Source organism: Diabrotica virgifera, chromosome 8, assembly GCF_917563875.1.
Source record: "Diabrotica virgifera virgifera chromosome 8, PGI_DIABVI_V3a".
Classification (NCBI taxonomy): domain Eukaryota; kingdom Metazoa; phylum Arthropoda; class Insecta; order Coleoptera; family Chrysomelidae; genus Diabrotica; species Diabrotica virgifera.
The window spans coordinates 69,108,107-69,120,344 of NC_065450.1; the positions used below are offsets into that span (position 1 = coordinate 69,108,107).

Here is a 12,238-nt window from a genome sequence, read left to right on the forward strand (position 1 = left end):
CTGGATCTGATAATACTTTTATAGGCCTTATGGAATCATACTTCATTAATGGCTTGTAATTAAAATTGGTGAAAAAATCAAAGTCTGGTGTTTTAACAATATAGAGGTTTTTCTTTTTAGCTTCCTTTGTGATTCGAGCGTAATCGCTTGGAAGATAAATGTCTTTATTTTTTAATGATGTTTTAATGCAGGCGTGCACACTATCGCACACCATTTGTGTATGGCCCTTGGCCAGATATTTTTGTGTGATTTTTACACTGTGCATTTCAGACAAATGAAGTAGCGCGTTAGACATTATGGAGTTGCGATTTTGGGCTGTGCAGCCATCTGAGAATATGATAACTTCTCTTTTGTCACCTTTATCCAAAAAATTATCTTTGAGATAATCGACTACACACGAGGCGTATGTCGAGGCGTGAAGATCTGTTTTGGTCTAATCAAACCAATAACAAGTTCCCAAGTTGGTTTTTAAGTCGTAGATGGTGAAATTGTGGCAGCAAAGCTTAACTTTGTAATATAGTGAACTAGCGTTTAACTGAAGACAAAGCTTAACGGCTTGAAGGTCCATTGTAAGTGTATGACATTCTCCTAAAATTGCCCTATTCTTGTCAGATTCCTTCTCTTTTCTGGCCCTGTCTTTTTCTTCGCGATGCTTGAAAAATAACTCTTCCTCTAAATTTCCATTTTACTATTTGTAGCACTGGTCACATCTGTCCTTTCGTGGTGTAAATATTCCAATGTTCAGCTCATTTACAACCGCCGTTAATTTAGTTATCGACAAGCACATTTTGTCATTGATATTGCACTGCTTTTTATACTTCCGGTATAATTGAGCTATAGACTGAAACTGCTGTTCTAAATACTGTTTTGAAGTTTCCCTACGACAGTAGTGCGCAGGTAACTTATTAAGGGATTGCAAAAATTCTTTTAGGTATTCGGAAGCTTCTGTGTGATTATTTTCTCTTTTCTTTCTGCTCTGCACAACAATCTCTTGCCTTTCAACAATGCCGTCACTACTTTTTAACAACCAGTTTCGTACCGACCATTCACCAAGACCTGTTGTGTTCAGATACATTTTTTGCAAACCGGAATGAACCGGTGATTTACCTTTAAGTTGTATTTTAGCGTCGTTGTCCTTCTTGAATCCGGTGTTTTATTTCTTGACGTTTCCAAAGTAACCGTATTACACACAAAAACCTTTCTTTGATCTCATGTCATTTTCGACCAAAAATTGTTAAATATTCCTGCACGGTCATTTTCGTCAATTAATTTACACTTTCGACTGGCTCCTTTCTCATCTCCACAATCGCATCGCGGTTTTAGGCGACGTTTTGTTCTCATTTTTTCATTAAATGTTTTATTTTGATTTCTTGGTTTTCTGAATCCTAAATAATCTTGTCCTTCCATCCTTAATTTTTTATTGAGCTGTCGTTGGTTGGTTTTCTTTCGCTTCCGTTTTTGTAAGTTTTCTTCAATATTGTTGTCGGCTTCGGTTATATCAAGTTCCATATTTGTATTGTTCGGTTGAATATCTTCATTATCGCTTTCTTCTTCACTCTCTGGGTTTGAGTCTGGTATGTATTCTTCATCATTTTCTTTATTTGACTGCGTATCCTCCTCCACTTCACTATCGTCACTAATGGCTTTCTGGTAGTTCTTATCTGGTACGTATACTTCTTCCTCTACAGTGTGAATAATAGTTTTGTAGTATTGCGGTCTTAAGTCAACATTAGTAGAAGTTGAATTTGTGGCTATATTAGTTGGAAATAATTGATCCAAATCCTCAAATAGGTTCGACACGTTTGGAATTTCATTTTGGTTGTCTTCTAAATAAAAAATACGAGCATAAAAAAATTAGTCAAAGCGAAAGAAATAATGTTAGTGCAAATACCTGCTAAGCCATTAAAAACTGGACCTACGTCGTTTTCAGGCTGGCTTAAAACTTCGTTAAGGGCATCAACAACTGTTTCATTTAAAGCAGGATTTAAGTCGTCTTGAAAAACAATTACAGCGTTTTCTAAATCTACTGTTGTATAATAATCTAAGGTATCGCTTTGACTAGAAGCGCCTTTAGCTTCAGTAATTTCTTTGGCATTCTCTAGAATTTTTTTCGTTCGTTATAACATTGCCACTATGACTCCTAAAAAAGAGATACATTTCTACAAATATATCGATGAATAGTTTATAAGCATGAGCGTGCCATGCGAGAGAAATGAGTTCTATCGAGTATAGTAATTATTATTGTCTTTGTTGGATAAGCGTTAAATTTACAGAATTATTTTTTCTGTTTTTGTTGTATATCACAGTCTCAACAAACTTAGTCTCCAGTGTGCAAGTACTTTTATGTGTTTAACAAATTAACTTGGATGTAAAAAGCTTGTACAAAGTACCTACAAAGTAATGCATTACCTCGTATGGTAACAATAAATATTGTAGACACAATATTGCAGGACCTCGTATAATTATTTGGACTTACAAACCTTATTTTAGTAAAATCGCAACGACTTTTAAAAAAATCAAACTATTTTTTCGATGAAATACAATATTAGGATAAATTTATAACAGCATTAATAATTATTAAATATTTACTTACCTCATTAACGTAAAAAAGGTAATGGCAAAGCCAAAGAAGGACTTCTTATGGCAGAAAACAATGGCGACTGACGGATACAAGGTACTGCATTCAAAAAGACAACAACAATTATCCGAGGTAATGAATTTGCCTCTAGAAACCTGTAACGAAGTTATGTGGAATTTTTTAAACGTTTTTAATAGATGGCGCGAGCAAAACCCTAAATATTCATGTATAAAACCTAAAACCGTAAAAATATCACATACGAGGTACTGCACTTTCGCCGTCGAAATTAAAAAGCGGATATTTGGAAGTTCTCTGAAGAAAATATCAATTTTAAGGGTTTTTCTTCACTGTTTCATTACAGTTTAGTTGTCGGTGTTAACATTAATAATTAATGTTAACACCAACAACTAAACTGTAATGAAACAGTGAAGAAAAACCCTTAAAATTGATATTTTAACATTAACAATTAATGTTAACACCAACAACTAAACTGTAATGAAACAGTGAAGAAAAACCCTTAAAATTGATATTTTCTTCAGAGAACTTCCAAATATCCGCTTTTTAATTTTTAATTTGATTAAGAGTACATCGAAAGCAATTAGGCAGTGTGAATTATTAGTACCAGATTTTAACATTAGCTGGGTCTATTGAACTATTAATTTTGTGTGCTTGTGTGTAACACAAAATGGAAATATGTAGATGACGATGGGAATATACCACCAGCTCGGGGAAGGAAAGAAAGTCATTATGAAAATATAAATAATAAAAATCAAAATGGTAATAATAAGGTAAGCGAAGAATCTATCGAAAATAGTTTATGTACCAAGTCAGTAAAGTTACTCTTTATCGAACGAGTCTGATATTATGAGCAGAGCGAGCGAGGCGAATAACAGACGAGTTCGATAAAGAGTCTTTACTGACGTGGTGCATACAAAATTTTATCGCCAACAATTTCATATTGGTTTTAATACTTACAATTTACAATTTAAGAATTTTTAAAATTTTTGACGTAATACAAATTTTATGACAGGGATGACAGGTGACTTTTGCATGATGGCCGCTTTCGATTTTTTATCGATAGTTATCAATATTGACTAATTACTAAATTGGTAAAGCTTTGATTTATTTTATATGAATATAATTACAAAATACTACCGAATTTCACTTGTTGACATAAATTTAAATGACAATCTGTCGTAAATTTTGTACAATATTATAATAATTAAAGTAAATAAATTGTAAGTTAACTCAAATAAATAATCGATTACTGCCGTCGACCACTTACATTCAATCTCGATTAATCGCGGCAGGTAAAGTAAAATTCTTCTTTCAGTACAATAAAGTGTTATAATTGATAGATTCGACCGTTACTTGATGGAAGTTCATTTTATCTCACAATAAAACACTGAAAAACGTTTGTTTTCTATACTTCCACAAAATTTATTACAACTATGTTATTACTACAGCTGTTTCGGCAAAGTGCCTTTCTCAAGTGATATATTTTACAATGTGTTTGCCTTTTTAAGTCTTTAACTGAAAAGGTTGAGGAGTGGGGAGCTGTTTATCTCGAGTTGGTCATTCAGAATTATATCTGTATTTTTCAATTTATTAATTTCCATTGATTCTAAAAGTGATAGCTTAAGGCCTTTATTTTGAATATGTAGAATTTGAAACTCTTCATTGAAAGAATGATTATGATCTAGAAGGTGAAGTGCGTATGTAGAAGTGTCTGTTTTTCTATTGTTGAAAGCCCTTTTGTGTTCTGCTATCCGTTTGTCAAAAGTTCGGCCAGTTTGACCGATGTAAGTTTTCGGACAGTCACCACAAGTTAGTTTGTACACACCACTCTGTAGTTGCTTTCTCTTTCGGCTTTTATTGTTTTTAATATGTTTGCTTAAGTTGTTGTTAGTTCTGAAAGCTGGTGTTATTCCTTTCTTTTTTATGTATCTGGCTATTTTTGTTGTTATTTTGCCAGTATATGTGAGAGAGCAGAAGGTACTGGGTTCTTTCTGTGGTGGTGGATACACTAATTTCAAGGCTTTCTTATGGAGTTTTTGGTTTAAAATGTTGTTAACTGTTTGTTCGTTATAGCCATTGTTTACTGCTATTTGTCTAATGATATTTAGTTCTGTCTCGAAGTTATTTTTTGTCATAGGAATTTCTGTCAGTCTATGTATCATGCTATGGTAGGCTGCTAATTTGTGTTGTGTAGGATGGGATGATGAATTGTGTATAGTTGTGTCAGTATGGGTAGGTTTATGATATACGGAGAACTCATGTTTGTTGTGTAGTCTGGTAATCGTTACATCTAGAAAGTTTATGGAATTATTCTGTTCTGTTTCTGTTGTGAACTCAATATTACTATGAAGTGAATTAATGTATGATAGAAATTGGTCAAGTTGTCTGTTAGTTTCTGTAAAGCAGACTAGTATGTCATCCACGTATCTCCACCAATATAAGAACTGTTTGAATACGGGGTGTTTAGAAATTGTTGTTTCAAGTTGGTTCATAAATATATCTGATAGTAATGGGCTTAGAGGATTACCCATAATAAGTCCTGCACTGTTGTTTGTGTAAATTGGATTATTGAATTCAAAATAGTCTTGATTTATGCAAATTTCAAGAAGGTGTAAAATTTCAGATGCAATGATCGGATTTGTACTATTATGTTCTAAAAGGTTTTTAACTAAAACAAAAGTTTCTGTAGGAGGAACACTAGGAAAAAGATTTTTTACGTCAAATGAAATTAGTCTGGAGTTGTTGGGCAATTGAAAATGTTGCATTTTATTAACTAGTTCTAGTGTATTTTTTACGGTGAATTTAGGTGAAAATTTAGTGTATTCTGTAATAATATCTGACAGTTTTTTTGAAAGTTTATATGACGGAGCTGTATAAACTGTCAGATATTATTAAATTTTCACCTAAATTCACCGTAAAAAATACACTAGAACTAGTTAATAAAATACAACATTTTCAATTGCCCAACAACTCCAGACTAATTTCATTTGACGTAAAAAATCTTTTTCCTAGTGTTCCTCCTACAGAAACTTTTGTTTTAGTTAAAAACCTTTTAGAACATAATAGTACAAATCCGATCATTGCATCTGAAATTTTACACCTTCTTGAAATTTGCATAAATCAAGACTATTTTGAATTCAATAATCAAATTTACACAAACAACAGTGCAGTGCATTATGGGTAATGCATTATGGGTAATCCTCTAAGCCCATTACTATCAGATATATTTATGAACCAACTTGAAACAACAATTTCTAAACACCCCGTATTTAAACAGTTCTTATATTGGTGGAGATACGTGGATGACATACTAGTCTGCTTTACAGGAACTAACAGACAACTTGACCAATTTCTATCATACATTAATTCACTTCATAGTAATATTGAGTTCACAATAGAAACAGAACAGAATAATTCCATAAAATTTCTAGATGTAACTATTACCAGACTACACAACAAACATGAGTTCTCCGTATATCATAAACCTACCCATACTGACACAACTATACACAATTTATCATCCCATCCTACACAACACAAATTAGCAGCCTACCATAGCATGATACATAGACTGACAGAAATTCCTATGACAAAAAATAACTTCGAGACAGAACTAAATATCATTAGACAAATAGCAGTAAACAATGGCTATAACGAACAAACAGTTAACAACATTTTAAACCAAAAACTCCATAAGAAAGCCTTGAAATTAGTGTATCCACCACCACAGAAAGAACCCAGTACCTTCTGCTCTCTCACATATACTGGCAAAATAACAACAAAAATAGCCAGATACATAAAAAAGAAAGGAGTAACACCAGCTTTCAGAACTAACAACAACTTAAGCAAACATATTAAAAACAATAAAAGCCGAAAGAGAAAGCAACTACAGAGTGGTGTGTACAAACTAACTTGTGGTGACTGTCCGAAAACTTACATCGGTCAAACTGGCAGAACTTTTGACAAACGGATAGCAGAACACAAAAGGGCTTTCAACAATAGAAAAACAGACACTTCTACATACGCACTTCACCTTCTAGATCATAATCATTCTTTCAATGAAGAGTTTCAAATTCTACATATTCAAAATAAAGGCCTTAAGCTATCACTTTTAGAATCAATGGAAATTAATAAATTGAAAAATACAGATATAATTCTGAATGACCAACTCGAGACAAACAGCTCCCCACTCCTCAACTTCTTCAGTTAAAGACTTAAAAAGGCAAACACACTGTAAAATATATCACTTGAGAAAGGCACTTTGCCGAAACAGCTGTAGTAATAACATAGTTGTAATAAATTTTGTGGAAGTATAGAAAACAAACGTTTTTCAGTGTTTTATTGTGAGAATAAAGTGTTACTTTACTGCTGCAAATGAGGGCAAATAAGTACAATAATGAATGACTTTAGTGACGGTTGGCGATAAAAATTATTATTCAATCATTATTCGCCAATATTATCATGTTTCGCCGCTACGGGCGCTGGCATAGTTTCGTGTATCCCCACCACGATCACGCACGGAGCGAATTCTCATTTAAAAAAATCATTGATTACGTCATCACGACCAGATGGATGACGTGAATAATATGATATACCTACATATATGCCAAAAAATCATAATTTAAAAATAAAAATCGATCTGTTTCAGGATTTTTCCTTAAAGTCGCAGGCTTACGAAATAACGCATTTATTTCTTTCATTTGCACCATACTGTATATAGATTCATGTAATATATGCTGCTACATGACAAAAACAGTCGAAATGATAAATATTTATTGGAGAATAGCAAATGTGCTGTTTTATTTTTAACTTTAAAAATCTTGAAAAACAATGACTTTATCGTTACAATGTAAGAGTATATAAATACCAATTAAGAAGGGAGTATAGCGGAATTGAAAACATATACTAAAATGACAATTTCCCCAGTGGAGTAGAATTTAGAAGTGGTTAACTATTTCCGTGTCTCTATGGTACGTCTCTGATATTAATTAAACAACATATATAAAGAGTGCAGGGCAAGACAAGGAATGCCACATTTTGTACATATTGAGATAAACACCAATAAAAGTTTAATTCTTGTGATATTTAAAAACTACTTAGGAGATTCTTAGCAGAATTCTAGAAATTCTCATGCAATTCAATATAATATTAATCTATATTAACTTATGAATTTAATAATGCACCAAAAAACTGCTGAATTTCCTTCTTTTTGTTCGGTAGCGTGTGGACAATCATCGTTCTTCGCCTGTATACAAATTCTTAGAAAATTGATATAGACTGATCTTTCTGGTTATTGTCCTGAATCGATAGGCTAGTCGATAGTCCTCAGTTTTTGCTACCACATGGCGAGAAAAGCCAAAATTCATGAAAAATTGACATTTCTTGTTTTTCCCCTGTACTCTTCATATATTATGTTTATAATAGTTACACTTATGTTTAAGGCAAAGTACCTACTCCATTATTAATAATTACCAAGCAGTTAACGAAGGAGCCCCATATGTATCCCGACAAAAATAGTCTACCGCACGTGCTAGTCGCTCTTCGTTACAACCAGAAAAGCGGAGGACATTTTAGGGCAGGAGACACCGTACCTTATATAATCTGTGAAGATGGTACCACCAATAGCGCCGTACAAAGAGCCTACCACGTAGACGAACTAAAAAGTAATTCTGAGCTCAAAGTTGATGTTATGTATTATTTAGGTATGTAAAACAATTATTTTTGAAGTTATACTTCTTTAGGCACGAGTGTGATTTTTACATTCCCTGGCGCATGCGCACACCGACAGTATGGTATTAGTTCCTACATCTTTTAAGGTGGTATGACACAATGTTAAATAGTTTTTAGGTACAGTTACCGTCACTATTTCAAAACCAATATTCAACTTAGTGGTATGTACGTGAACTGTAGACTTTCTATTTTAATAGTATCTAGTTAAAATTTCCAAAGAAAGTAGTATATTTTTTATAACTGTACTTAAAGGAGTCCATGTCATAACTTACTTAGTAACTTGTTGTAAAAATTCGTTTTGCATAATAATTTTTGAACTTGGGTAGAAAATAACTATCAGAAACGATTAACTATGCAAAAAGCTTTATTTTAAACAAAATTTCATTGTCCGTATTGCCATAATTTTTAAATTAACTGTACCTAAAGGTAAAAATTATTGTTAAAAGCTGCAATCTGGGGATTTTGTTCATATTACAGCAATAAGTTGGCATTTTTCTAGTGATAAATTAGTTCCGGTGTCACTTAATAGATGAGAAGATGAGTTCACGTGTCATTTAGTAGATGGCAACAGTGATGTATTAAATGGCGACAGATGCGCGTTTGCCGGATTTTAAGAAAATCTGCAAACAATTGAAAACGAGTTTTGTAACCACGGAAATAGGATAAATCACGCGGTTTTGTTTAGAAAAGTGGCCCCACCCCCTCCCAGTACACATTTTGGGCCTTGTTTGACTTTCAATCATGATTGTATAACGTCACAGTGTCTTAGCAATACAAATATACATAATTTTATGCTTGAAACCGTGACGTTATACAAATGGTTGAAAGTTAAACTAGGCTCAAAATGTCTTAAAGTGTTTACTGGCGGATTATACTAGTTTTGACATAATTCATAGATAACCTAAGCTCTAGTATGTTATGTGGGGCGTATCTAAAAATAATTTAAGTTTTATTCACTTTCTGGCAAATTTAATTTTTATAATAACGCAAATAATGCATTGTTCGGATACAATTAGCTTTTTGTAAAGACGATGACATCGACATTTTTACACACATTACGCATGCCAATGGCCATTAGTATTTGTTGAGGCATTATCGTAATAAAAAAATTGTAGACAAAACAATGTTGTATAATCATTGATTAATTTATGTCAAATATTTCCGTAAGTGAAAAAAATATTGAAATTTACTGGAGTAATAATTAGATAAACCGATATGCAGACGATACAGTTGTGGTTGCTAGCAGTATTGATGAACTTCAGCATCTTATGGACAGGGTATCTACAAAGAGCGAGTGAAAAAAGAGAATTTAACCTTCAACATAAATAAAACAAAAATAGACACTGGTGAGCAAAACTCAAAAACCTGCCAGACAATTGAAAATAAAAAACCAATTCAACACGTAGAATTATATGTATACCTTGGAACAGTCGTCAACTCGAAATCGGATCAAAAAACCGAAATACGATGTAGAATTGAAAAGGCCAGAGCTACATTTAACATGAGAAATATATTCAATCATTGCGACATATCTGTCCCACTAAAAATATGGCTGCTAAAATGCTATGTATTTCCAGTCTTGTTGTATGGAGCAGATACCTGGACAATGACGGAAACATTATCGAAAAGGCTAGAGGTATTCGAAATGTGGGTGTACCGACGTATCCTCAAAATATTCTGGACGACTCACACCACACCGACGAATAGGTATTGCGCCGAATGGGAAAACAAAAAGAAATATCTTTCACAATTAAAACACGAAAACGTGAACACCTAGGTCATATATTATGAGACATGATAAATACCGTATACTGCAGCTAATAATATAGGGTAAATTTGAAGAGAGTAAACGTGGACCCGGAAGAAGAAGACACTCATGGCTTCAACACTTACGCCAATGGTTTGGACTAACATCGATCGAGTTATAGACACGCTGTAAACAAAATTAAAATTGCTATGATGATAGCCAACTTCCACAACGGACAAGGCACATGAAGAACAAGAATTAGAAATGAGATAAAAATGTAAAATTTTCCTAGGAAAAAAAACTTCCCGTGTTGACATTCCAACATACAAATCAATGGTATCACCCTTCAGAGTTCCCAAAGCTTCATATACCTGGGCACAGAGGGAAACAGTCATCTAGACCACTCAAAAAAATTAGAAGACGCATTGAAATAGCAAGATATGGCTTCATGAACATGCTTAAAATGCTCTGTAACCCCAAGCTATCAGTCACAATAAGATTGAGAACACTAAAGTGTTATGTGTGGTCTCTATTACTATATGGCTGTGACACCTGGACATTAAAACAGTATGATGTCAACAAACTGAATTCATTTGAAATGTGGATGTACCGCCGAATGTTAAGAATAAGCTGGACCACCAAAACTACAAATGAAGAAGTACTGGAAATAATGAACACACGTCCTCATCTGGTCAATACAATCAAAATTAGAAAGGCGTCATATCTAGGACACATAATGCGCCATAGGGAATTTGAGCAGCTTCAGGTAATATTAGAAGGTAAAAGGGGTATAGGAAGAAAGAAAAAATCTTGGCTCCGAAACATCAGAGATTGGACCCACACAACAGTGAATGACTTAATACATCAAGCCCAGAACAGAGAGAAATTTGCCATATTGATCGCCAACCTCAATAGAGAAGGCACTTAGGAGGAGGAGGACAACGCAAGAGACCCTAAGAGGTAGTTTTCTGTCCCGATTAAACCCCGATTAGCTAACCAGGACATAAAATACCGGTCCTAAGGCTCAAAGATAGATAGAAAGTAACTTGTGAAGTGGTTACGATTGATTTGATTTAAGATGATAATTAGGGGGTGATTTTCCCGAGGTTTTTGACCAAAAAAAAGGGCCCAACTATATTTTGAGCATTTGCTTAGTTTTGATGCTACAAACTAAAAAAAAAAAAACAAAAATAAATATTTTTTAAACACTTTAAAAAAGTTGTAATGAGTTTTTCCCAAAAAAGTGCATCATTTTTTGGTTATTTCACGTTGAAATGTTCACTTTGAAATTTGGCGGATATGAAACTATTTTTTATTAGCTACAACTTTGTTTCAACTGGGTCCATAGAGTTCATAATATATAGACCTGGATCCCGCGTACCTAAAAAAAGTTGATTAATAGCAAGCTGAAAATTTGTTAATAGCTTAACGGTGTCTAGTCGGACAAACTTTGATGTATGGTAACACTGGAACAGGGGAAGTTTTATTTGTGGAACAGCTTAAAAATTTGGAACGTCAGACTACGAAAACGTTCCATGTATTTTGTCGGACAGAACTTCCAATTGATTTGTTAGCATTTCATTAAACTTGCATGTAAAAATCAGACTGGTGTTTATCACCAACTGTGTATTTTAATGAGTGGAACACGAAGAACATGTCAAATGACAGTAATCAAGTCGGTTAGTAATAGCAGTCTGATGTTTGCATGAGAGTTTAATGAAAGGGTAACAAATCAATTGGATGTTCTGTCCGACAAAATACCTGGGACGTTTTCGTAACCCCCTGTTACGAAGTTCCCCTGTTCCAGTGTTCCCTCCCGTACATCAAAGTTTGTCCGGCTAGACACCGTTAAGCTATTAACAAATTTTCAGCTTGCTATTAATCAACTTTTTTTTGGAACGCGGGATCCAGGTCTAATACACCATTTTTTTATACTTTTTTAGAAGCTACATATTTTTGCTAAGAATGTTTTTTTCGGATAAAATACTTACTTTTTGAGTTATTTGTAAAAGTCGCCTAAAAACGTGTTTTTTATTCGCAAATAACTCGAATATTAATTTAGTGACAAAAATCCTATAGAACACAAGTTGCTTAGAATTAATCAGTTTATCCATTTTCAGACTTGTTTGGAACGTATATTTTTTCACTCCCGAGATGGGGTAAAA

General features: G+C 33.6%; 2 protein-coding genes across 5 annotated transcripts in view; one reads left to right on the forward strand and one right to left on the reverse strand.

The window, feature by feature from the left end:
- LOC126889442 (DNA polymerase alpha catalytic subunit) overlaps positions 1-12,238 on the forward strand; it is a 107,239-nt gene that overhangs the window by 82,415 nt on the left and 12,586 nt on the right. Inside the window, exon 12 of the mRNA XM_050657750.1 lies at positions 8,038-8,298. Within this exon, the coding sequence (XP_050513707.1) occupies positions 8,038-8,298 (261 nt within the window). The remainder of the gene's footprint in view (positions 1-8,037; positions 8,299-12,238) is intronic.
- Positions 1-12,238, reverse strand: part of LOC126889443 (putative fatty acyl-CoA reductase CG5065) — a 268,588-nt gene that overhangs the window by 60,472 nt on the left and 195,878 nt on the right. The gene's annotated exons all lie outside the window — the stretch shown is intronic.